This window comes from Gopherus flavomarginatus, chromosome 1 (genome assembly GCF_025201925.1).
Source record: "Gopherus flavomarginatus isolate rGopFla2 chromosome 1, rGopFla2.mat.asm, whole genome shotgun sequence".
Taxonomy (NCBI): Eukaryota; Metazoa; Chordata; order Testudines; family Testudinidae; genus Gopherus; species Gopherus flavomarginatus.
This window is the reverse complement of record NC_066617.1, coordinates 15677705-15705627: the sequence shown is the minus strand read 5'-3', so window position 1 is coordinate 15705627 and position 27923 is coordinate 15677705. Positions and strand designations below refer to the sequence as shown.

The 27923-nt window shown below is 44.9% G+C and overlaps 1 protein-coding gene across 2 annotated transcripts in view; it reads left to right on the top strand.

The window, feature by feature from the left end:
• USP6NL (USP6 N-terminal like) overlaps positions 1-27923 on the top strand; it is a 239015-nt gene that overhangs the window by 116318 nt on the left and 94774 nt on the right. For both annotated transcript variants that reach the window (XM_050936840.1, XM_050936841.1), the window contains exons 3-4: positions 14904-14977; positions 19212-19294. In XM_050936840.1, coding sequence (XP_050792797.1) covers positions 14904-14977; positions 19212-19294 — 157 coding nt within the window. The remainder of the gene's footprint in view (positions 1-14903; positions 14978-19211; positions 19295-27923) is intronic.

Genomic DNA, 27923 nt, shown 5'->3' with positions numbered 1-27923 from the left:
TAGATGGATGTCTTGATCTGTATGTATAAATGTGAAATTTGGGATTGCTTTCCAGTTCTGAGGGTACTGTACTCAGTTAGAAACTTTCTTCACCTCACACTCCCCATCATATCCGGCCTGAGTCAGGGAAGGTAATGATCCAACCAGTGGACCAAATTTGGTGATGAATCGTGGTCACATGCTACCTGAGGCACGTTGTGCATACTCTAAGAAGGAGGAGGAAGAAAAAGATGGATTCTGTCACTTCTGAATATTGAGCCAGTTTGTCTAGGAAAGGATTGCCATCAACTCCTGAAAGCGTGTGTTGTTTTGTTGCTAGGTATTTCAGATTCTAAAATAATACTTAGATACCTAGACCTAATTGAGACTTAGGGTTCTGTCAATAACTTAGAGAATAAGGAAACCCTGCAGTCTGTTTTTTTTAAGGAGTGCTGAACAGGGACTTCCGGATGGGTCTCCAGCTCAGGCAGGGACTGGAAAACTGAACTATATTTCTACAGATTTACTTTGTTTCCTGCTTCCAGAATTAAACTTGTTTCTAAATTAGCAGAGTTCAAAATGGGACGTCTGGAACTATACCTCTCCAAAAGTTTTGAATAAGGTCTCTTTAGTTCGTGGTAAACACCAAAAAGGATTCTTAACCAAGAGTGCGGCTATGAGGATGGTATGTTTCAGGAACAACGTATAGTGAAGCTGCTTGTTCAAATTCCCTTGTTTATTATTAGTCGGAATGCTGGCTGTAGGCTGCAATGGATACTTGTGTGTAGCCTGAAAGATGCTGCTTTTGAACAAATAAAATCTTTGTTTGAATAAGTGTAGTCCACATAGCTATAATTCAGTTAGAAAAGGGGAAAGCGCAAAGTGACTTGGTTCTCTGAAGCAGTTGTTCCAAGTAGAGGAAAGAGAAATTTAGCATGTTTTATGCCCCTTACTATTTACTTGATATAGTAATTTAGAATGTGATCCAAAAGTAAATATAAATTTATGCCATGAAGACTAAGACCGTGTATAATTACCAGGACCAGACAGGAAATCAAAATCTAAAGAATGGTAATTTTTTTTTAATTTAAGTGCTTTAATTTAAGAATCTATAATTCTTATTTAGCTTCCTTAAGAATTAGAAGAGGTTGCTCACTATCCTGGCATATCTAATTTCTGTTTTACTTTGTTGCTGATTTTTAATATGGATATCTAATAGTACTAAAATAAATCACCCTGGCTTTAACAAGAGAAATTTGAAGAAATATAATTAAATTTTAAACCATTTCTTTTCTGACAAGTCTTATTATATAAGTGGTATTTCAACTTTTTTCCAACCCTAATTTTAACTTGTTTTCACAGCTCAGAAAATCTGCCTTTCAGGTAGGGGTGCGTGTGTGTGCGCGTGCGTGTGTGTGTGTATATATGAAGTAAATACAATAAAAGCGGTTTAATATTTTCCGACACCTGTTTAGAATAGGTTTTGTGTGTGTAGATATTTGCCATGATAAGTTATTATTTTTAAAATGGAGAGACAAGGTGGGTGAGATAATATTTTTTTACTGGACCAACTTCTGTTGGTGAGAGACGAGCTTTTGAGCTACACGGAACGGGCTGGGAAAGGTACCAAGACTGTCACAGCTAAATACAAGATCAAACAGATAGTTTAGCATAAGTAGTTAGCACATATTCTAGGGACCATGCAAGATACAGTGGCCTGTTAACATCTCTGTAGTCATAGGAGAAAAAGGAGGGTTAGTGGATTACAGATTGTTGTAATGAGTCATAAATCCAGTGTCTCATTGGTTCATGATTTTTAGTGTCTAGGAAAGTAATAAGTACAGGAGTACTTGTGGCACCTTAAAGACTAACAAATTTATTTGAGCATAAGCTTTCGTGAGCTACAGCCCACTTCTTCGGAAAGTAATGAGTTTAACTCCCAGGCTCGTCTCTTGAAAATGCTGTGCAGGTTTCCTTTGAGGATGATGATTGATAGGTCAGATATAGAATGATTGCTTTGTGATCGTCAGTGTATTCTGTGGTATCTGAATACCTGGCTGTAGATAACAGATTTCTTTGTGTGTTCGAGGTGGTTACTTGGTAGGTTTGGTGATCTGTGGGTTTCTTGTATATGGTTGTCTGTAGGGTTCCATTGTTGAAACTGATTGTGGTATCCAGGAAGTTGACTGGTATGGGAGTGTTCCAGAAAGAGTTTAATGGATGGATGGTGGCTGTTGAAGTTATGGTGGGAATCTGAGGGAGTTTGTCATCTATCCAGAGGATGAAAATGTAATCGGTGAATGTCAGGCGTTTCATTGGCTTTGTTGTATTTGTTCAGAATTTTTTCTTCAAAGTGGCCCATGAGGAGGTTGGCATATTGGGGAACCATCCTAGTAACAGTGGCTGTTCCCATGGTTTGGACAAAGTTTTTGAATGTAAAATTATTGTGGTTGCGGATGAAATGGATGAGTTTGGCGATGGGGTGGATATCTGAGGGTACTCCATTGTCTTGTAAATATTTGAGGCAGCCAGCTATGCTGTTGTTGTGAAGGATGTTGGTGTATCGGGAAGTGGCATCCGTGGTGGCAAGGATAGTGTTGTGAAGGAGGCTCTAAATGCTGTGGAGTTTGTGGAGGAACTCAGTTGTGTCCTGGAGGAAGCTGGCCCTTTGTGTGGTGAGTGGTTTGAGGATGGTGTGACGAAGTGGGAATGTTCTGGCTGTGTTATGTGAATGCTGAGTGGGGAGTATTGACCTGGGAAGGTTGCAGGGGAGTTGGGACTTCCTGCCTTGGAAGGGAGCATACCTGAGCATCCAAAGAAGTGGGCTGTAGCCCATGAAAGCTTATGCTCAAATAAATTTGTTAGTCTCTAAGGTGCCACAAGTACTCCTGTTCTTTTTACCTGAGCATGTAACCTGAGAACCCAGGAGGGGGGTTGAAGGCCAGGTGACACGTCTGCCCCTGCCAGGGACACTGAACAAAGGACACAAAGGCTGGAGGAGGAACCGGGGGGAGGCTGAAGTGAGAGACTGGGAGGAGTTTTCAGTTTGAAACTGGCTGGGAAATGGAGAGGGGTGCCCCAACGGGGCTTTGGCTTCCCTGGGGGCCCCAGGTGGACCTAACTAAAGTGGGTCCTGTTGTCTGTACCGGCAAGACCTGTTTTGGACTGTGTTCCTGTCATCTAAATAAACCTCTGTTTTACTGCTGGCTAAGAGTCATGTCTGACTGCGAAGTCGGGGGTGGGGCGGGGGGCAGGACCCTCTGGCTTCCCCAGGACCCAGCCTGGGCGGGCTCACTGTGGGAAACGCATGGAGGGGCATATGCTGAATGCTCCAAGGGAGAGGAGGCTCCCCAAAGTCCTCACTGGCTTTTTAGTGGGGAGCAGTTGCAGAGCATCGCCCGGGAACTCCGTGACTGATGGTTTGTAGGAGTCCCGATATTCCTTCGGTCACAGTGCAGTGGCCAGATATGTCAGTTACTCACAGTAAAGTACTGTGATTTTAAAATAGGAAGGGAGAATGAATATTATTGTCATTAAAAGAGCCCTCTGATTTAACCACAGTTTAAAAACAAAAACCCAAACCCTCCAAACATCGTTCTGAGATGAGCTTTGAATGGGGTGTTGCAGATACAGAACAGCTGTTAATAGTGCCTGCAGTTAGTAGTTTATACCAGTGCAGCTGGCTGTTTTGTGCTGTGGTATGTGCAAACAAGCAAGAATTTGAGTGAAGTCATGGGAAATAATTTTGCATCTTCCATGGCTCTTTGATTCCTTTTTACCTTTGCAGCTGCAAATGAATCATGGTGGAGAAAATGACCAGATAGTGGCACACTCCTTTTCCATATATATGAAATAATATAATGATCCTTTTTACTTTTATTGCACCTTTCATCTGAGCACCTTGAAGTTTACAGAACTAAATTAACTTAGTTTTAATTAGCTGCTGAAGGACTAACAGATGGAACTGATGCACAGTGAAGTAATAGTGAATCACTGGCAGAGCTCAGATTATAACCTAGTTCACTTGATTCCCAGCCCAGAGCTCTCTGATAGTCTTTTGTTTGTAGGGCAGTTTGTTGGACATCTTAAAATTCAGGAACTTTTTCATACCTTTAATTGCAAAAAACGTAATGCTGTGCTTCAGCAGCCTATGCTGCTCATATTACTAGGTGTCATAAACTGATGGTTAAGGCTTAATGTCTCTTACCTGTAAAGGGTTAAGAAGCTCAGTAAACCTGGCTGACACCTGACCAGAGGACCAATAGGGGGACAAGATACTTTCAAATCTTGGTGAAGGGAAGTCTTCTTTTTTTGGTTCGTTGTTCGCTATCAGGACTGAGAAGGACGGGACATCATTCCAGGCTTTCCCTATCTTTCTGAATCAGTCTTTCATGTTTCAAAATTGTAAGTAATAGCGAGGCAAGGTGAATTAGTCTTATGTTTGTTTTTTCAACTTGTAAAGGTTTCTTTTGCTGGAAGGATTTTTTACCTCTGTTTGCTGTAACTTTGAATCTAAGGTTCAGAGGAAGTCCCTCTAGTCTATATGAATCTGTGTGCCCTGTAAAGCATTTTCCATCCCGATTTTACAGAGATAATTTTTACTTTTTCTTTCTTTAATTAAAAGCTTTCTTTTTAAGAGCCTGATTGACTTTTCCTTGTTTTAAGATCCAAGGAGTTTGGTTCTGCGTGAAGCCTCTCAAAGCAACCCAGGGAGGGGAAAATCTGGGGGGAAAAGGAGGGGGATGGTTAATTTCTCCTTGTTTTAAGACCCAAGGGGTTTGGGTCTGGGTTCCCCAGGGAAAGTTTTGGGGGAACAGAAAGTGTGCCAGACACCAAATTCTGACTGGTGGCAGCGTACCAGACCTAAGCTAGTAAATAAGCTTAGAAGTGTTCATGCAGGTCCCCACTTCTTGTACTCTAAAGTTCAAAGTGAGGAAAAAGCCTTGACACTAGGTCTTCTGTGCTTATTTGGATTAGTGTTCCGATTATGGCCCTACTAAATTCATGGTCCATTTTGGTCAATTTCATGGTCATAGGATTTTTAAAATGGTAAATTTCATGATTTCAGCTATTTAAATCTGAAATTTCACAGTGCTGTGATTGTTTGGGTCCTGACCCAAAAAGGAGTTACGGGGTGGTCGCAAGATTACTGTAGGAGGGGGTTGCAGTACTGCTACCCTTACTTCTGTACTGCTGCTGGCGGCATCGCTTCCTTCAGAGCTGGACAGCTGGAAAGTGGCAGCTGCTGGCCAGGAGCCCAGCCCTCAAGGCACAGTCGCTGTCAGCAGCAGCGCAGAAGTAAGGATGGCATGGTATGGTATTGCCACCCTTACTTCTGCGCTGCTGCTGGCGGGCCGCTGCCTTCCTAGCTGGGTGCCCAGCCAACAGCTGCCGCTCCCTGGCCGCCCAGCTCTGAAGGCAGCATAGAAGGGTGACAATACTGACCCCCCAGCAACTCCCTTTGGGTCAGGACCTCCAGTTTGAGAAATGCTAGTCTCCCCCCTGAAATCTATATATTATAGGGTAAAAGCGCACACAAGACCAAATTTCATGGGGGGAGACCAGATTTCATGGTCCATGATGCATTTTTCATGGCCGCGAGTTTGGTAGGATCCTAGTTATGATCCTTGTTGCACAGAATGAAGTGTGGAGCATTGATTGGAGGGAGGCGAATCTGATAAACTATAAATGACAATGGGTAGAGAAAGGAGGGTAGGTATCTTTTATCGATAGGGAAAGGGAGACACTAGTGTTACTTTCTGGAGAGAGAACATTGTGGTGTGTTAAGTTTCTTGAGGGCCGATTAATAAATGGTAAATATACGCTTTAAGAAATGGTTAATCATTTGCTATATAAATAGCTATATACTCCAACATGTCAGTAGGTTACCTGTAGCCAGGGTACAAAATCATCAGTAACTTATAATCTTCTATAACACATACCACTCATATCTGTAACATGTTTATAGCATCTTTTAATCATTTATTGACTCTTTATGAACTTAAAAGTACTCTTAATGTGAACTGGGGTCCAGTCCTTAAATGAGAGTGTATACATAGAACCATTTTATAATCAGCAAACGACCTGAGAAAATATGTTGTGCTGATATATTGTCCCTTCTGCACAGTTCTGTTGTGTCACAGTTTTCAGGATTCTTCTGAGGTAGCTGAGTGTGTATTCACTGTAGGGCTTGTGAGATTGACAGGTTCTGTCTTAACTGTGTTAAACATTAGACTTCGTAAATAACATTGCAGAGATATATATTGTTTAAGTACCATTTCTCCTTCAGTGATCTTGTTCTTTGAATGTTTATCCTAAAAGGAAAAACTCTTAAGGAGAGGACCCTTCATTATATTATGTGCACATGCAATTTTATTCCAGATAATTTTTTAAAAGTAGTGTGGTTTATTCTTTATTTTCATTTGAATACATTATTCTTCTCTGTTTCCTTAACTGATAAATAGTGTTACTGTACACACTGCTGTGTTTCTACTCCAGAGATAAATGCATTTCAGTTATGGAATCTTTTAATACAATAACTCCTCACTTAAGGTTGTCCGCGTTAACGTTGTTTCGTTGTTATGTTGCTGATCAATTATAGAACATGCTCATTTAAAGTTATGCAATGCTCCCTTCTAACGTTGTTTGGCAGCTGCACTGCTTGCAGAAAGAGCAGCCTGTTGCAGCTAGCTGGTGGGGGCTTGGAACCAGGGTAGACCAGCAGCCCCCCTATTGGCTCCAAGGTCCCCTAAATTCACTGTGCAGCCACCCAGCAGGCTATCCATTGCGGGCAGTTCAGCTGTCTCTCCCCCTACCGGAGAAAGCTTGCTAGAAGCAGCTGCTGTCTCAACTTGCTGATCTGCTTAAAAAGGCAATGTACTTTAAAGTGGGGTCAGCGAACTTAAAGAGGCAATGCAAGTTTTTCTCTCTCACACAGGGTGTGTCTCTCTGTGTCTCTCTGCCATGCTGTCTCCCCTCCTTCCATTCCTGCTGCCTTGTAGAGTGGTGAGGCTACATTAAAAACAATGTGTCAACCTTGAGGGCTCAGCTCAGTGCTAGTTCATCATTTAGCAGTAAGGCATTCCCCGGGAAATATTGCACCCTCAGACTTCACCACCTCAACCAAGCTTCACAATCATCATTGCTGTGTACAGTATTAAATTGTTTGTTTCAAACTTATACTGTGTATCTGTATATATGTAGTTTTCTGTCTGATGGAAAAAAATTCCCTGGTATCCAACACTCCCCCACCCCCATTTACATTAATTTTTATGGGGAAATTGGATTCGCTTAACATTATTTCGCATAAAGTAGCATTTTTCAGGAACATAACTACAACGTTAAGCGAGGATTTACTATACAGGTAACTACATGTTTTATTCTATCAGCTGTGGTTTTAAAAGAATAAAGAAACCAAAACTACCACATCAAACGCAAAACTTAATGTGTTAAAAAGTATTTTCTAATAGCAATTTCCTTTAACTGGCTCCTTGGTTAACATATTTAAGCTTTTATCTTTTTCTCTTTCATATTAAGGGATTCTCAACTGTCATTCATTGCTCATTACAATCCATTTGTCACAGTTAATATTGTATTGAGTCAGGTATCAGTAAGAAAATGTGTGTGCTTCTCAAGAATGTTCTGCCTTTGTTTGTAATCAGGTCAGTGGAAATATCTAGGAAAGCCATTGTCCTGGAAAATAGTCATAATAAATCCCATAAGGAAATATAAGAGTTGAACAAATAGTGAAAAGTCTGTCCTTGGAATATGATGCTTTTATATAGAATCCCTTACAATTTGACGTTTTTCATGGCATATACTTTGGGAGTGTTCCCTTTCTAGAGAAATAATACACTACAAGGATGCCCACTTCAAGGACTAAATGGTGAATGAAAATACAGTTTTGAAATGAATGTATTCTTTAAATACCAAATCTTTTTTGATAGCTGTTTTTTCAAAAATTTTTTGCTATTAAAAAAAAAATGAAAATCTTCCATTGGTAGAAGATGGTTTCCTTCATTAATTCTGATGCCATGACCATTTTTGAATTAGTTACTTGATCATTGTCAAATGTTGGTTGGTAGGTAAGATATCTTAACTTACTTACATGTCTCCTTTACCACTGGAAAACTAAAGTTGACTGTACATTTTGGGATTGGAGCCAGATAAGCTAGTCTAGTTGTTCTGTCTCTTATTCTATTTTCTACTCCCTTCTCTCAGTCAGCAAGATCCTTTCTAACGCTCTGATCCCCAGTGCTACACTGAAGTGTTACTTTCTCGTCAGTTGGTTGGAAGGTCCCATGCTACCTCATCAGTCGGCTGGAAGGCTCTATCTCCTGTCATGTGTCAAACCTACCATCCTGATGTGTCATGCTGTTGCTCTTTCTTGCCCCAGCTTCAGTTCCTGTTATGACTCATCTCTTCCTTCACTGCTTCCTTGGGAATAGCCAGCGTCCTAAGAGTCAATTCAAGCACTGCTACTTGAATAGTTCTGGTGTATTTGAATCCTGTCACTTTATGAATCTTGGGAATTACTCATACACCATTAATTTCAGTGTTTTTTTTTAAATTAGCAATAAGATGTAGCATTATTTGCAATATCTGAGTTCTTCTTCGAGTGGTTGTTCATGTCCATTCAAGTAGGTGTGCGTGTGCACGCCAGCCGGAAGATTTTCTCCTAGCAGCGTCCGTAGGGTTGGCCCCGGTGCCCCCTGGAGTGGTGCCACTACGGCTCCCTATAAAGGGGCCCGCTGACCCTTCACCCCCTCAGTTCCTTCTTACCACTGGTGACAGCTAGCTGGAACTTCTCTTGTGCATAGCAAGTTAGCAGTGTCCTATCCTTGTGTATAGTCTGTGTATATAGTTACGTTATAGTTAGTTTACTTAGGTCATTGTATATAGTTCTCGGTAGTTGGGGGTTCCCCACCCAAGTTTTTGTCGCCCGCCCGTTCCCTTGGGTTTAAACTCTGCAAGGACTGTGGGAAATTCATGCCCAAGAGTGACCCCCACTCTGCTTCTTTGAGGTGCCTCGGAGAGAGCCACCAAAAGGACCAGTGCTCTATCTGCAGAGGCTTCCGCCCGAGAACTCTCAAGGACAGAGCTCAAAGACTCAGAGTCCTCCTGATGGAGGCTGCCCTGCAGGACCCGAGGCCAACGTCGTCCGCGAGTGCAAGCAGACAGGCTGAGCTATAGCCCTCAGCTGCTCCGTCAACTCCCGCACCGCAGAGAGGGCAGTCGAGTCTGGACCGGCCTAGATCCCCGGACCTCAGCAGAGACTTGCGCCTCCCTTGGACACTGGAGGCGTTCGAGGTGGCCTCGGACTTGATGGGACTCCCGGCACTGGCCTCTCTGCACTGTAGGGAGTTGCCTACCGCGGCCCGTCCCCCAGTACAATCGAGGGGCAAGCCGGCCATGTTATCGCCTCCCTCCCCACACTGCGCCGCTAAGGCGGCACTGGACCAGATAAGAGGCTCCCCGCCGCCTCAGCATCGCTCTCCAACGGCATTGAGTGCTGCTCCCTCCAGGTCCTTGTACTCAGAGACTTCAGACTCAGAGGCAGACTCCTACCGCTCCTTCCGGTTGCGGAGCAAGAGATTGATTTTGGGGGCGAGCCACCAGCATTACCCGCAGTGGCGGCAGCAATGGCATCTGCCCTTGCAGTGGCCGTTTTGGACCCCCTGGGCCTACCACCAGTCGGTAGGCCAGGCGTTTGGTCCTCGATCAAGGTCGGCCTCGGTCTCCTCAGCGTCGGTGGTCCCAGTGCAGCTGCCTCCTCCACCGGCACTGTCGCCGGGCAGGGGTGTGCCATATTCAAGTTCAGCAACACCTTGCTGAGCAGCGGCACCGGCAGCGGCTACAGTTCAGGCTCAGCAGGCACCGCCCAATACGCCAAGCCGCTCACTGGCGACGCCGGTACCGGTCGTGGTGTCGCATTTAGAATCGGAACTAGCTCCGCAACCACAGTAACGTGTGCCGCAGGACCCCGAAGGACAGCACACACCGGAGGAAGGGCTGATCCATGTAATTTCCTCTTCTTCCTCCCCGGACGAAGCGGTCTCGGGCACGGCTGCGGCACCGGCCCTGGAAGACACTCGAATCCTCCAACAGCTGCTCCGGCGAGCAGCTCAGAGCCTCGCAATCCAAGCTGAGGAAATCGAGGTGGACGCGGACCCGTAGTAGATATCCTGGCTCCCTCAGAGCCATCCAGGGTGACTCTCCTGCTGATAAAGACTTGGGAATACGTCCCGCACCTTATGGCAAATGCCAGCCTCGCTGGCCCCTACTGCCAAGAGAACAGAGCGGCGCTATTTCGTCCCCTCTACAGGGCACGAACACTTGTACTGCCCCACCCCCGAACTCCCTGGTGGTGGATGCGGCCAAGCAATGGGAGCGTCAGGGGTTTCAGGGATCAACACCAAAGAGCAGGGATGCTAAAAGACTCGACCTCTTTGGCAGAAAAGTGTGCTCCACGGCAGGCCTACAGCTCCACATTGTCAACCAACAGGCAATTGTTAGCCGATATGGTTATAACACGTGTTCAGCCATGTCGAAGTTTACGGAGCTCCTTCCCCAGGTCTTGAGGACAGAGTTTTCGGCCCTTGTGGAGGAGGGGAAGCTGATCTCTTGAGCCTCTTCTCCAGGCTGCCCTAGATGTGGCGGACTCAGCCCGTGCACCCTGGCCACGGGCCTGGTCATGCAGTGGGGAACCTGGCTCCAGGTCTCGGGCCTGCCCTATGAGGTCCAGCAGACCATTCAAGACCTCCCCTTCGAGGGGCAGATGTTGTTTTCAGAAAAGATGGACAGGCGTCTACATAGCCTAAAAGACTTGTGGGCTTGCATATCCCTGCGACCCAGCGCAGGCAGTTTAGGCTGCAGACGGCCCCACGCCCCTACCAGCCTCAGACTCGCCAGGAGCTGGGGTGCAGGTGGGGCAGAAATGGCAGGAGGCGTCACCAGCACCACCCCTCCGGCCAGGCATCCAGTCAATCGAGACCACCATCGGGGCCTAGGCCCCCTATTTGATGGTACAGTCAAGGGTGACCTACCTATCGAGACTCTGGATCCTTCTGACCCTACCTTTTGGGTCACGTCTGTCCTCCTTCTACCGTGCCTGGTCCCGAATCACGTTGGACAGCTGAGTGCTCCGCACGGTAGAGAGGGGATATTCTATCCAGTTCTCCTCCCTCCCGCCCCACCAGCCCCCCTCCCCGTCCCTCTTCAGGGACCCATCTCACGAGCAACTTCTAAGTCAAGAAGTGAAGTCCCTCAGGGAGGCAGGGGTGGTGGAGGAAGTACCTCGGGAGCTCAGGGGCAAAGGCTTCTACTCCCGGTATTTCCTAATAGCGAAAGGGGGCCTGAGACCCATCCTAGACTTGCAGCGGCTGAACAAGTTTGTATGAAAGCTCAAGTTCTGCGCGGTCTCTCTGTCCTCGATTATTCCTCCCTGGATCCAGGAGATTGGTATGCCGCCCTCGACTTAAAGGATGCTTATTTCCACATTGCCATAATTCCCTGATACCGTTGGTACCTCAGGTTTGTTGTGGCCGACGCTCATCTGCAGTTCACGGTGCTCCCGTTCGGCCTATCAGCTGCTCCTAGGGTCTTCACGAAGTGCAAGGCAGTCGTGGCGGCCTTCCTGCGCAGGTGGGCATCCAGGTATTCCCCTACCTGGACGACTGGCTCACAGAGGGCTGCTCCAAGGGGCAGGTGGAGACCCAGGTGTCATTCATCAGGCGGACCTTTCTCAATCTCGGCCTGCTCTTGAACGAAGCCAAGTCCACCCTGTCTCCGACACAACGAATCGAGTTCATAGGAGCAGTTCTGGACTCCACCCATGCCAGCGTGTACCTGCCGGAATCCAGGTTCCGTGCGATTTCTGAGCTCATCCTCGGACTGCACTGCGCCCTGATTACCACGGTGCGAGTTTGCCTCCAGCTGTTGGATCACATGGCGGCGTGCACCTATGTGGTAAACCATGCCAGACTCCGGCTTCTCCCGCTACAGTCCTGGTTAGCGACATTATATCGCTTGGCCAGGGACCCCTTGGACTCTGTGGTGTCCATTCCCCACTTGGTGCTGAGCTCGCTGCAGTGGTGGCTCGACCTGCAGAAAGTGTGCATGGGTGTCCCCTTTGCTGCCTCTCAACCCTCCCTCTCCCTGGTAACAGATGCCTCGGATCAGGGTTGGGGAGCACACCTGGGACACTTCAGGACGCAGGGCTTGTAGTTGCCGGAGGACTTCGAGTTGCACATCAATGTCAGGGAGCTGAGAGTGGTTCGCCTGGCTTATTTGACCTTCCGGTCCCACCTGGCCAGCAAATGCGTTTCAGTCCTCCCAGACAACACGTCGGCAGTCTTATATCAACAAATGGGGGTGCATGGTCCTCTACCCTGTGCAGGGAAGCCCTCGCGCTGTGGGATTTCTGCGTCCACAGTGCTACCCACCTGACGGCGTTCTACCTTCCGGGGGGAGAAGAACGGTTTGGCAGACACCCTCAGTCGCTCGTTCCGGGGTCACAAGTGGTCTCTCCGATGGGACGTGATATGCTCAATTTTCCAGCTCTGGGGCTTTCTCCGGTTAGACCTGTTTGCCTCGAGGGAAAACAGGACGTGCCGATGGTTCTGCTCCCTCCTGGGCCACAGTCAGGGGTCTCTGTCGGATGCCTTCCTGCAGTCTTGGGGGGTCGGTCTGCTCTACACCTTTCCTCTGATCCCTCTGATACACAGGGTGATTTTGAAGATTCACAGGGACCATGCACAGGTAATCCTGATAGCTCTGGTGTGGCTGCGCCAACATTGGTACACGTCACTCCTGCACAGGTGCCTCTGATGGTGCCCCTGCTCCCGGACCTGATCACGCAGGACTGGGGTTCCATCCGCTACCCGAACCTTGAGTCCCTTCACCTCACAGCATGGATGCTCCATGGCTGAACCCGGTGGAGGTGCAGTGCTTCCAGCAAGTCAGACAAGTGCTGCTCAGCAGTAGGAAACAGTCAACTAGGGCCACCTACCTGGCCAAATGGAAGCACTTCTCCGTATGGTTGGGTCAGCGAGGTCACAATCTGCTGGGGGTCCCAATCCCCATTGTCTTAGACTATTTGCTCCACTTCAGACAACTGGGCCTCTCCCTCTCCTCGATTCGTGTTCACTTGGCGGCCATCTCGGCTTTCCATCCAGGAGAGGGGGTACCTCGGTGTTTGCGAACCCGCTGGTCGGGCGTTTCCTCAAAGGTACGGACAGGCTGTTTCTGCATGTTCGTCAGCTGGCCCCTGCTTGGGACCTGAATCTGGTCCTCTCCGCCCTCTCGGGACCTCTCTTTGAGCCTCTGGTTTCATGCTACCTGTTGTACTTGTCGTATAAGACCGCCTTCCTGGTGGTGATCACCTCAGCCAGGAGGGTGTCGGAGCTCAGGGCGTTAACATCCGAGTCCCCGTACACTGTGTTCTTTAAGGACAAGGTCCAACTTAGACCTCACCCGGCTTTCCTACCCAAGGTCGTCTCACAGTTCCACATGGGTCAAGATATTTTTCTCCTGGTGTTTTATCCGAAACCACACACTTCCAATGAGGAGCGGAGGTTACATTCCCTGGATGTCCGCAGGGCCTTGACTTTTTACATAGAGCGTACCAAACCGTTCAGACGCTCAACTTGGCTCTTCATTGCAGTGGCGGATAGGATAAAGGGGCTCCCAGTCTCTTCTCAGCGAATCTCTTTGTGGATCGCGACCTGCATCCGGTAATGCTACCGCATAGCTCGACCCATGTCCCTCCGGTCACAGCCCACTCCACTAGGGCGCAGGCCTCCTCTGCGGCATTCCTAGCTCAGAACCCGACTCAGGAGATTTGTAGAGCAGCCACGTGGTCTTCCATCCACACGTTCTCGTCCCACTACGCCATCACGCACTGGGCTAGGGATGATGCAGCCTTTGGTCATGCAGTACTCCAGTCAGCAGTGATCTCCGACCCCACCACTTAAGGTTAGGCTTGTGAGTCACCTACTTTGAATGGACATGAACAACCACTCGAAGAAGAAAAAATGGTTACTCACCTTTTAGTAACTTGTTCTTTGTTTGAGATGTGGTGTTCATGTCCATTCCAATACCCATCCTCCTGCCCCTCTGTTGGAGTGCTGGCAAGAAGAAACTGAGGGAGTGGAGGGTCGGCGGGCCCCTTTGTAGGGAGCTGTAGTGGCGCCAGTCCAGGGGGTGCCAGGGCCGACCCTACGGACGCTGCTAGGGGAAAACCTTCCGGCTGGCATGCACACAGCGTGTGCACACCTACTTTGAATGGACGTGAACAACACATCTCGAAGAACAGCAGTTACTAAAAGGTGGGTAACCGTGTTTTCTTATGGGTAAGGCACATGTGGAAGTTTTAGCCCTGAGGCCTTCAGTCTTCCAGTTCTTTTCAAGATTTAAATGTCCATCTTGTGGAAAACTTAGAGAAAATACTTCAGCATCGGCCTTTGCTGCATAAGATAGCATTGTAATATCGCAAATCATGATGGATGTAATTTAAAAAAAAGAAAATCAATGAATCAAGCACTAATGGTTAGTGAAAATTGTGAAAGAATAACAAAAGCTCAGTAGTGGTATCTCTCAAGTTCCTAGTGCATCTTATCACAAGAAGCTTTAGCTGTTCCGTTTCTCATAATGGTATAGACATAAACTATGTTAGATTACAGGTTTGAGAGTTGAAGTTACATCCGTTCAGCAGTTGGAACAGTGCACAATTTTATTGATCTTGAACAGTATTCAGATTGTTACTTTTCAGGTTATACCACCATATTTCATTTTGCTATATTCATTTTGGTACTCCTGAAACCTAATGTCTCTATGTGATAAGATTTATTCTCTAATTACTTTTCAACAATTCTTGATTACAGAGAGAGCAAACCTCAGTTACTTTTTATTTTAATCCTGAACAGATTCAGATGCCGAGCAGGATGCTGCTATCAAACTTGCCCAAGAACGAGCTGAGATAGTTGCCAAGTATGACAAAGTAAGTGCTCCTGTTAATAGTGTAATTTTGGCATTAACTATTAGAAATTGAAATGTGGGCTTCCTCTGGCAAGTTCAAAAATAAATAGCTTTCTCCTAAAATATTCTGTGTGATAATCTGCATCAAGTTCAGTACACATTAATATTAGGAGAGCTTGCTTTATATATTTTTTTTCCTCTCCATGTTTTTGCTGATGGTTTGATGAACTTAAGTTTCAGAGGTATATAAGTTGCTTCAGGACTATTTTTGTCATTTTTCTCTCACTTATATTGAGGTGCCCATGTCTTACAACTGGTCAGGTTTTATTTATTCTGATTGATGCTGTTTAGTGAATCCAATGTATTGATCAAAAGATACTGTTTTTTTTGAGGATACACATACTTTAACTCTGATGCATGATCACAAAAATGTAATGCTAAATCACCAATGGCAATAGAAAAGAAAAAAAATAAACACATTGATTTGCTAAAGTAACCTATTTTATGTAAAGAAAAAAATTGCAGCTTGTGCTGTTTTTGTACCATATAGCAAGTAAGACTGTCATAGAATACAACTGGGTTATGCATGCCTACATCTTGCTCACATATTCTCAGCAGAGTATCATTGGTAGTCATACGACGTGCTGGACCAGAGATACTCAGACCTCAGTGGTTCAGGAGCCAAATTAGTGATCAACATTACCCAAAAGAGTCACAGTGGTAGCAGGCTATAGTACTATATATTCATGTTTAAATAGTATGCCAGGGAAATATTTAGTTTTATTTTAGAGAGAGAGAGAGAGAGAGAGTGTGTGTGTGTGTGTGTGTGTGTGTGTGTGTGTGTATATATATATAGAGAGAGAGAGTGTGTGTGTGTGTGTGTATATATATATATAGGTATATAAACGCACACATATAATACATCTATATCTATAAAATAGTGGTGTATATTATTTTCACAGCAAATAGGTTGATAACTTAGTGCAGTTTGATAACTTAATTGGTTAATAACATAATAAAAGCATCCTTATTGGTTAATAACGTAGACTGGTTAATAATTAAATCATACAATGTTTTAATATCATGTGTTGCAAAGAGCTGCAGGGACACATTAAAGAGCCACTTACGGCTTCCAAACCTCAGTCTGAGTATCACTGTGCTAGACTGTAATTTGTGGAGGTAAGGAAACATTATACAAAATTGTATATAAAGTAAAGCTGTATCTATATAATGTGGCATATATTTGATTTTAAGGGATTTTCTTTTCACTGACCTTTGTTTTGTAGCAATAGCTTTAGTTCAAAGTTGGTAGCAATCATGACTGAAAGACTTTAATTATAGTGGTGCAGCACTGCCACTATAGTTGAGGTTGCATTACATCTGTTTAAAGGTTGAGCTTGGTAAGTAATCTAGAATAGACAAACTTTTTCAGATTTTTTTGAAAGTTGGTGTGCCTCTGGAGTGTGCAGGCTAGGTTTAATGACTTAAATTTGGAGTCATTTGAGCGAGGGGTTCCAGATATGTAAGCTCAGAAAAAAATAGAAACTTAAAAAAATGGCTAGGTGGTGTGTCTTTTTATTTTAATTTAATTTATTTTCATTGTACAGAGCTAAAGGTCAAACCATTGATATGATTCAGGTCAAACTGGTTCAAATTTGTCACGTTTTACCCAAGGGTAAATCTTTGGGTACCCACGCTGAGAACAGTATTTAAGAAAATACACATTTTTAATATTATGTATGCATCAATACAGAAAATCAGCTAGAACGTTTATATTTTTGCCATTTTATATGCTTTAAAACTTGACTCTTCTAAGCATGCTAAAATCTGAATAGTTACTTGTATTACATTGAAATTTAGTGCCCCTCAAGTGAGACAGGATGCAGGGTAGCATTAGGAATCCAAATTTGGGGTTATTTGGCCAAGAAGTTCCTGAATTACAGGCATCTTCAAAAATTGTTTCCTAGTGCTGCCTTGTACTGGGACACATTAATGATTGGTTGAATCACCATGGCTATGAACTTACCCATCAACATAATTAAAGATAAGTTAATCACAAGCTGCCACCTAAGACAAAGGGAGTTTTTTTTAACTGAGCAGTTGGAGGTTGTTAAAACTGCCACCCAAGACTCAAATTGTATTTTGAGGGGAATGTAACTGAAGTCTTTTGGTGGGGAGGGAAATTTGATATGTAAGGCACCCTTCCCCTCCCAGGATATTAGGAGATGGAGGAGTGGGGGGTTAGAGGAATAGGGATTTGGGGCTCCAGCAAGGGGAGGGGTTTATTAGCAGGGAGATAAATGGGGATGGTAGAGTAGGCAAGGCCTCTATTCGGCATTGGTGAGGCCTCATCTGGAGTACTGTGTCCAGTTTTGGGCCCCACATTACAAGAAGGATGTGGAAAAATTGGAAAGAGTCCAGCGGAGGGCAGCAAAAATGATTAGGGGGCTGGAGCACATGACTTATGAGGAGAGGCTGAGGGAACTGGGATTGTTTAGTCTGCAGAAGAGAAGAATGAGGAGGGATTTGATAGCTGCTTTCAGCTACCTGAAAGGGGGTTTTAAAGAGGATGGATCTAGACTGTTCTCAGTGGTAGCAGATGACAGAACAAGGAGTAGGTCTCAAGTTGCAGTGGGGAGGTTTAGGTTGGACATTAGGAAAAACTTTGTCACTAAGAGGGTGGTGAAGCACTGGAATGGGTTACCTAGAGAGGTGGTGGAATCTCCTTCCTTAGAGGTTTTTAAGGCCCGGCTTGAGAAAGCCCTAGCTGGGATGATTTAGCTGGGGATTGGTCCTGCTTTGGGCAGGGGGTTGACTAGATGACCTCCTGATGTCCCTTTCAACCCTGATATTCTAGGATTCTAAGAGAGGGTGGGGCACACTCCCTAGCTCTGCTGTTGTATCCCAACCTTCTTGCACCCTAATCTTCCTGCACTAAACATTCTGCCAGTGTACCACTACTCCTGCACCCCACAACTGTCAGTGTACTTCAACCTTCCCACATCTCAACCCTGCCAGTCCACTCCAGCTCCCTGCATTCCAACTCCCATTCACTCCACAACTCTGCGGGTGCACCCCAAGCTCCTGCACCTCCAGTTCTACCATGCTTCTGGTGGTCCATTCAATATTCTGGGAAACAGGAATTCCTATAAAATAGCCATAACAACTAGCACTAATGGAGACCTTTTCTAGCACGTTTATCACAGGGGTTTTTGAATGTATAGGCATCAAAGACTGGACTTACCCATGGAGGAGGCCTATGCAGATCAGTACTGAGGCATACTGGCTGTCAGAATGGCACTTGTCGTAATATAAATAATATAATAATTGGAGATATACCAATCTCCTAGAACTGGAAGGGACCTTGAAAGGTCATTGAGTCCAGCTCTCTGCCTTCACTAGCAGGACCAATTTTTGCCCCAGATCCCTAAGCGGCCCCCTCAAGGATTGAACTCTCAACCCTGGGTTTAGCAGGTCAATGCTCAAACCACTGAGCTATCCCTTGCCCCATGAACAACAAGGATGTGTGCGCATGCATGCACATCAGCTTTGATTTATTATTAGAAATTGTCATCTTCTGTATCAGTCAAGCTTTTATGTAACCTGCAGGAAATCTTCGTCTCCCTCTCACTCCTTGTATCCAGACAGTATCTAAGTGTGGCTGCTGTTTTTCCACATATGTCTAAGATTCATCATTTTCTTTCTGCCATACAGCTAAAATGCAGCATGATCTCCCATCTTTATGACTCCAGCTGCCTCCACCACCTTCTCAGACCTCTGTGACAAACATATTACTCCCACTGATTCTACAAAATGCAGCTGCTAAAATAATCCTTCCCTGCTGATCAGTCCATATTACTCCCTCCCTTTTAAAATCTCTCCACTGGCTCTCCTTTGTCCACCACATCAAGTTAAAGACACGTCCTGTCTTTCAAAGCCTTTAAAAACATTGTTCCTCACTATTCATCTGTTCTTTTTACCACATTGCTCCCCAACTCCACCAGTGACATGGAGGGTTGTACAAAAAAAACAATCTGAGGAACTCTTCTACTGTGGAAATAAGTAAAGTTGGTGGGATGGTTGTGGAGCTCTCTCCTCCTTTATAGGTCAGATTGGGAGTTCTGTGGTGGTGTTCTGCGTGACAGATATAGAATATGCCTTCAGCTGCATAACTCATGTCCTGTCTTTTTAAGTTTTAGACCAGCTTGCTATGTGGTGCCATAAGCCTTCATTGTTGCCTTTCTTTCTTTTTTTAGGGACGAGAGGGTGCCCAGATTGAACCTTGGGAAGATGCAGACTACCTTCTTTACAAAGTCACAGATAGATTTGGTTTTCTACAGTAAGTTGCTAGTTTGAAAAGGAAATAAGATTAAAAGTTTATTACTTATTAGTATTTTTTGATGTATGCCTAATTGGTGAAAGTATTGATTGCTTACTTGTAATAGAACTGCTATGAGAACAGAATTTCATTCAGTGTATAAATTTAGAATGGTGTTTTTCTATTACATTCTTCACTTTTTTTATTCTATGACTGAAATTGATCTGTTGTTGGGAATAGAAAAGTTTTGGACTATTTTATGTGAATGTTATATTTAGCTACAGTGGATACTTATAGTGCATCTGAATTAAGATTGGGTAAATTATTCATATTTTTTGAATTACAAAATTAAAATCTGCAGTGTAATTGTAGCTGTGTTGGTCCAAGAATATTAGAGATTTGAAGAAGAGAAAAACTCTGTGTAAGTGCAAAAATTTCTCTCTCATCAACAGAAGTTGGTCCGATAAAAGATATTGCTTCACTTACCTTGTCTCTCTCAAATTAAAATTGTAATATACATATAACATTTTTGAAAAATGCAGATCAGAAGTTTTAAAATCTTAGAAAGGGAAGCTTCTTTTTATGTTTTTACTAATTTTTCCATCTTTTTTATTTATAAAGTGTAGGAAATTCCATACAAAATTCTACACTAATAAAAAAGTAAGATCCTGACCCTGCAAAGACAAATGCCTTTGTTTCAGGTCATTCAGGGACTGTTCATATTGCATAAAGTTAAGCTCATGCATAAGTCTTTGCAGGGTTGGGGCCTAAAATAATTAAGCACTCAAAATCAGGAAATGCCAGAATGCAGATTGTGTGCACCCCAGTGCATTCCAATATAGACTTGATCACATATTATTTATTAAAAAAAAAATAGGATTAAATTGTAGTATGTGATATTGTAAGTAACGACCAGCATAACAAATATACAAAAGGAGGCAGAGTGAAGACTGGTATTTCTTCACTTTTCTGTACTCAGTAACAGTTATGACAGTCTGTTAACGTTGTGGCATCTTTCCATTGACTTCATAGAGGATTGGATGAGGCCATAAATAAGCCTTAAGACCTGGAAACGTCTTTACCAAAGCTGCCTGTGTTCCATTAGTGCTTTTAGATGGGTGTAAGAGTATATTATTAGAAGACCAGTTTACAGATATTGAATAGCACAGAATGATTTTCTAACCCTTCTACTAGCCAGTCAGGATTCTTCAGTATTTTTAGGCCATGTCTATACTACAAACTGTGGTGGATGCAATTATGTTGGCATACAGCCACTGAAGTTTTTATATCGCTTGGACTTTTGCATACTTGGCTGCGTGTGTCAGTACCCTCACCGGGGTGCTTGTGTCAATGCAAAATGTGGTGCATCAAAATACAGCAGTATTGTAGCTGTTGAGAAATTTTTGCCACGTGTCGTGGGGTAGAAATGACTTGCCCAGGAATTTCTGGGAGCTAGGGGTCAAGTTCTAGGCATGCAGCGTTTTCCATCTCAGAGTACCATTAATATTCCATAATTTTTGTGCCTTTTCAAAAATAACTAAATAAAAAAACATCCCACAAATCCACATGGCGCTTTTCTGTCTCTGCAATCTCTGACAGAAGCATGGAGCCCGCAGAGCTTTGCATTGTTCTCATGAATGCTGCAAATACAGGATTCATGATTCTCCTGCATTTGCAGACCTGCAGGATATACTGCATAACAAGGGATGTGAGGATTTCTTCTAGGCCAGTTTCCTGAGGGACATAGGCTGTTGATGGTGTTCCTGGAGCAGCTGCAGACAGGTCCATAAGTGGCACTTCACTGAGAAACAAGCACTGACTGGTTTTCCATGCTGTTAGTCATATAGGCCCACCAAGCTCTTTGTTCACGCTCTGAAGCAGCACAGGTTTACTTGAGCTCACAGAACGTATCTTCCCTAATCCTCTTCTTTCTTTTCCTCCTCAGTGTTCTGCATAGGTTGCCCATAGCTCTGTGCAGTTCAGGATGTGGTTTCCCTGTGTCTCTGTAGCAGGGTGTTTGTCAGCTGGAGACAAATTTGAGCATAGACACATGCACAAATAGGTTGATACAAGGTGACTTATGTCAACCTAACTTTATAGCATAGACTAGGCCTTAGGGTTTCATAGAATATTTGTCCAACAGTGTTTAAAAAAAAAATAGTTCAGAAATTGGGAAGTCTAGATTGTTTACTGTCCAGAGAAGGCATTATTTAAAAGGCCTAATAAATGTGTTCTTATAGCATTCTTCCTCACTTCCTGCCCATATTGTTCTGTGGTGTTGCTGCAGGCTGTTAATTAGCTGTCAAATTTTGTCTTGGGATGGTTTTTCTTCATTAGTGGGTGAATTGCTTCTTGCATATATGGTTTATAAAGTGCTTTTGAGTCAAGTGGAATGAAAGATGCTGTACTTTGTAAACTACTATTATTACATTGCATGTATTCTGGGTAAAAAAGAGAAAAACACATATGGAGGTGGCGGGGAAGAAAAATTATTTCTTGTTGCTTTCCTGGGGCCTAGTTCAAAGATCACTGAAGTCATTGGAAAAAGTCTCCCATTGACTTTAAGAGGAGCTGAATCAAACTGCTGGAAATTTGCATACCGATTCTGCATTTAGGCATCTCTTATGAACTACTCCTTTAAGTGATTTTTAATGCTTGCTACCTGAAGAACCTTCTCTTTCTTGACTAACTTCTGAAGATCAGTCAGCCCCTCACTTGTACTATTAATTCTTTCTTCTGTTCAGCTGGTCAGTGTTCCAGAAACTCAGATCTCATGAACCCTAGTCCTGTGTCTTAATCGTTAGATCATATTTCCTCTCAAGTACTGACATTATTCACTGGTACATAGTATGTACAAAATCCAGTCTCTGTATACTCAGCTGTATGGGATGGAAACGGTAAGGTTTATAATGCACACAGATTGCATAAATTAGCAAAGATTTTAGGTCTGTGTAATTATTGAAGAGATGTAGTATCTGTCTGCTTATGCATTTATACTTGAGAATGAGAGTTCACTTGAATGCCGTCAGTGCGGCTCCATGATTCTTGAACCTAGAACACATTCCAGATGACATTTATATTATTCCGAGATGTGCGCAAAGAAGAATTTACTCAAAACAGGAATGTCAAACTCCCTTTGTGGGAAAGCCAATTTACACTGGGTTCACTTTTTAATTATGGTCACAGTCTTGTGTCTTTTGCAGTACTGAAGCTTCAGAATTTATCTGTTTGCCAAAGAATTGTGATTCAGGTTGTAAGCTTTCATATAAGGGGAAAAAAAGAAGACTCTAGCTGTCTTTGTAAAGATAACCTTGAAAATATGTATAATGTAGTCATAATGCAGTTTATAGAAAGCCTGTAACAATGGCCTCATTCTTTTCAATTTGCTGTTAACTCTGAAATCTAAAGGTAACAAAAGTCTGCATTAACGATTTCGCTGGTTGATAGTTTTATGGAAACAAGCTTATCTGAAGGTTTTTCTCTTCCCAACTGTTCCTTACTCAGTTGTCAAGACCAGCTTTTCCTGGCGGCATTTATAATGCCCTTGAATTGTAAAATAAAAAAAAATGTAGAATATAGAAAATTGGAAATGTGAGGACAGTGTAAAATTCAACGAGACATCTGTCATGGTATAATCCCCACTCTGAACCTTAGCGTCCAAAAGATGGGGTACCAGCATGAATTCCTCTAAGCTCAATCCCAGCTTAGAACCTGTAGCGCTGCCACCAACCACGAATTACAGTGTCTGGTACACTCTGGTCCCCCCAAAACCTTGCCCAGGGACCCCAAGACCCAGAACCTCTGGATCTCAACACAAGTAAAGTAAACCCTTTCCCCCACCGTTGCCTCTCCCAGGCTTCCCGTCCCTGGGTTACCCTGGAGGATCACTGTGTGATTCAAACTCCTTGAATCACAAAACAGAGAGGACAATTCACCTTCCTCCCTCCTTCTCTTTCCACCTCCCAGACTCTTCCTGAGAGAAAGTAATCCTGGCACAGAGAGAAATCAGCCTCTCTCTTCCTCTTCCCTCCTTTCTCCCCACCAATTCCCTGGTGAATCCAGACCCAGTCCCCTGGGGTCTCACCAGAATAAAAAAACAATCAGGTTCTTAAACAAGAAAAGCTTTTAATTAAAGAAAGAAAAAACAGTAAAAATTATCTTTGTAAATTTAAAAAAAATGGAATAGGTACAGGGTCGTTCAGCTATAGACACTGGGAACACCCTCCCAGCCTAAGTATACAAGTACAAATTAAAATCCGTTCAGCAAAAATACAAATTTGAACTCCTTTCAGCCAAATACACAATTAAACTCCTTTCAGCCAAATGCACATTTGAACTTCTTCCAACCTGTTGATTACAGATTGCTCTCGCCCCTTGCTCCACCGATATGGCCACCAGGTGCCCGTTATCTACCGGGTAATGAGCGTTGGAATAGGGCGGAGGTTCGATCACTGGATGCCCTGGGGGGGTGACAAGTGCCCAAGGGTAGTGACGGGGATAACGCAAGCAATCAGTCGTAGTGTTAAAGATTGAGGATTTATTAAATGAGTCACAGATAAGGATAAGGGACCACACGATTAGTTACAACTTGGGCTTACAATATAATACTAGAACAAATAACACAAACACTACAATTACAAATAGAAGCTGGCCCTGGTATTTTTCTAAGTCCCAGTAATTATTCAGGTCGTCCCAGGGGTTAGTAAAAGTGATATTGGTGCTATTAGTAATCATAAATGCAGCAACTAACCTTATTAAACACAAATTGCGAGGCTCAACTGGTCCCCCTTGCGTTCAAGGTTTCCTGGTCAACGGGTTTCCCCTAGCAGGAGCCTTGGGGCGGCTGGAACCAGTCTCTGCCTCTTATCTAGCAACACAGATATACAGATATCCTTAACAGCTAATTTTACTTACACATACAAACCACAAAAGTTTCATTACGGCCGGCAAGCAGTCAGGCTCTGGGAAACGCGTGAGCCAGGAGAGAGCCCCAGGTTGATCAAGCCTGGATACGGTTCGACGGGAATTCGAGTTCTCTCTGCCCGTCCCCGGGGGGGGGGCCAACAATATATAACGAATTTTTCGTCATAATTTATAATAAGCCAATTGCAGGGTCGCGAGTGGCTCATGCCCATACAAGGGAGGCAATCGGCCCCCAGCATCTCTACCCAGGAAGCGACTGTCTGGGGGAACTTCCCCTCCTCAGGTCGGCCGACCGCAAGGTTGCTGTTTCCTGTTACAAGTTCTGCTTTCTGAGCAGCTATGTGATCAGTGGCAGTTCTGGGGGCTGGGGGAAAATTCCGTTGGGGGGTGGAGGCCGGAGCACCTGCTGTCTGGCCCTGGGGCCCAACTTGGGGGTCTAACACAACCAAATACACATTTGCAAATAAGGAAAACAAACATAAGCTTAACTCGCTTTATCTACCTAGTACTCACTAGTCTGAACTTATAAGAGCCTGTATCGGAGAGATCGGAGAGAAACCTGGTTGCACATCTGCTCCCTCTGAGCCCCCAGAGTGAACAACAACCAAACACTAACAGCACACACACAAACTTCCCTCCCTCAAGATTTGAAAGTATCCTGTCCTCTGATTGGTCCTCGGGTCAGGTGACAGCCAGGCTCACTGTTCTTGTTAACCCTTTCCACGCAAAAGAGCTATGAAGCAGTTTTGTTCTATTAACTCTTACTTATCTGTTTATGACAACATCAGAATAAAAAAAAAGGAAATCTTTGATTGTATAATTAATGTTCATTTTATTTAAAACTTAATTTTAAAAGTTTAATTTAAACTGCTGCAGAATTTCCCATCTGATGCAGTGGAATGCGCAGAATGTAGGGAACTTAGCATAAGATTGTCTCACTAGTTACAGACTGCATTGGCCTTGATTATCATCCATAGTTCATATTTTTCATTCTTCTGTCTCATTAGAAAGCTGCATCTTGTTTGTATCATCCTTTGGTGGCTCTGTGTACACCTTCGGCTGAGCTGACTGCTTCTAGGACAGAAAAGTTTAATTTGGTGGGTTACTTCATATGCCTGGAGGCATGTACACACAAGCTACTTCTGTGGCCATTTACATTATGAACTGTGGAAGAAGCAGTAAGAAAGGAAAAGGTAGGAGATTTTCAAGGAAGAGTTGTAAGGGCACTCTTCAAGTGCTTGCTCATGTCCATTCCATATTAGGTGTGTGCGCTCACTACATGCATCGGTGCCAGAAGTATTTCCCTCAGGGTGACCAGATGTCCCAGTTTTATAGGGACAGTCCCAATTTTTGGGCTTCTATTATTCTCCACCCCGTCCCAATTTTTCAAATTTACTATCTGGTCACCCTCAGTGGTATCCATATGGGACTGGCTCTGGTGCCCGCTGGAGTGATGAGCACATGCCATGGTATAAGGGGTACTGCCGGCTCCCCCAAACCTCAGTTCCTTCTTGCTGCCAGTGATGGTACTGCAACATCTGCTCAAGGAGCCATCGGACTCTGTTCGACTTTCTTTGTTTCATGGTGGCTTTAGCCTTACATGAGAGAGTATCAATATTATTAATGCCCTATGGCAAACCCCCTCCTCCCTGCCACCTATTTCAAAAAGGGCTGAGTGCAAATATTTTGTGCCAGCTAAAGGCCATGAAGTATCTGTATACTCACCTGGCTCCATACTCCCTCATAGCTGAGGCCATTAATCAGAGGCAGAGGCAGGGTCAACCCAGGGCTACGCCCAAGAATAAAGACTCAAAGAGGCTGGATCTGTCTGGGCAAAAAATGTATTAGCCTTTCAGCCTTCAGTTGAAAGGGGCCAATCACCAAGCCCTCCTTGGCCACTATGACTACAATATGTGGCAGACCGTAGCCAAATTCAAGGTCTCATTGCCCAAAGGGTCCAGGAAGGAGTTCTGGGCAATCCTCAAAGAGGGACGGGGGGCGGCCAGTGCGGCCCTCCAAGCAGCGTCGGACATGGCAGACTCTGCGGCTTGCACCATGGCCTCAGCCATTTTCATGCGGAGGGCATCCTGGCTGCTCCTCTTGGGTCTGTTGACTGAGGGTCAGCAGTTGATGCAGGACCTCCTCTTCGACGGTCAGGTCCTGTTTGCTGAACAGACGGACAGTAAGCTGCATGGATTGAAAGGCTCTGGCACTACCTTGAAAACTCTGGGGCTACACATCGCCGATCCAGCCCATAAGCCATTTTAGGGTTAAAGGAGCCAACCCCGGCAGGAGCCACCCCATAAGAAATGTAGGGGCTACAAGTGCTGCTCAAGCCACCCACCTCAACCCTCTGCCTAATCGGGCCCAACCCGCAATAAGCAGGGGGGGCAAGCAAGCGTTTTGAGGGTGCGCTCGAGGGTGACCTACCAAACTATACCCCAGATCCATCTTTCCTGCTGTTTTCCAACCGCCTTTCTTTTTTCATCCCCACATGGACCACTGTAGCTTTGGACTGCTGGATCCACAATACTGTGGTGCTGCGTTACACCCTCCAGTTTCTTTCTACCTCCCCAACCCTCCTTTCTCCTTCAGGGACCCCTCTCACATGAGTCAACTTGTGCAGGAGGTAGAAGGATTGCTGCAGCAGGGTGCAGTGGAAAAGGTTCCTCACGAGTACAGGAACAAGGGGTTCTGTTCCCGGTACTTTTTAATCCCAAAGGCCAAGGGTGGTCTACACCCCAACCTGGACCTGCGAGACCTCAACAAATACCTAAAGAAGCTGAAGTTCCGCATGCTGTCCCTGGCCTGCATCATCCCCTCCCTGGATCCGGGAGACTGGTATGCTGCCCTCAACTTGAAGGACACATATCACATAGCGATCTTTCAAGGTCACAGACATTTCCTGCTTTTCATGGTGGGACTTGACCACTATCAGTTTGCAGTCCTCCCGTTTGGTCTCGCGACAGCACTGAGGGTGTTCACCAAGTACATGTCAGTACTAGCCGCTTACCTCCAACATTGAGGTATCCAGATCTACCTGCACCTCGATGACTGGTTCGTCAAAGGCCACTCCTGGTCCAAAGTTCAGAGGAGTGTTGCGGTGCTGCAGGCCATGTGCCCATCCCTGGGGCAGCTGGTAAATGACAAAGAGTCGATGGTTAGTTCCAGTGCAGAGAATAGAGTTCATCGCAGTGGGGCTTGACTCCACCAGTGCCAGAACGTGTCTATCGCAGGAGACGTTCCAAGTGTTGGTGGACCTCATCGCAGGAGTCTCCACGTTCCCTCTGACCACGACCAGGGTTTGCCTGCGCCTGCTGGACCACATAGCAGCATGTACATATGTTGTCTGCCATGCCAGGCTCTGGATGTGGCCTTTACAGCAGTGACTAGCGACCGTTTATTCCCAGTCCAGAGATCACCTGGAAAAGATAGTTACCGTCCCCCCGACGATACTTACTTGTTTCAGTGGTGGACCGAACCCAGAGAAGTCCTGGAAGGGAGTTCCATTTCACAGCCTTCATCACTCCATCAAATTGATATCGGACACCTTGGACCAAGGTGGGGAGCACATCTGGGGAGCACATCTTAACAAACTCCAGACCCAGGGCATGTGGTCCTCGGAGGAGATAATGTTGCACATAAATGTCAAGGAGCTCAGAGCAGTATGCTTGGCCTGCGGAGTCTTTCTACTGCACCTGGCAGGCAAGGTGGTGAGTATGTTGAT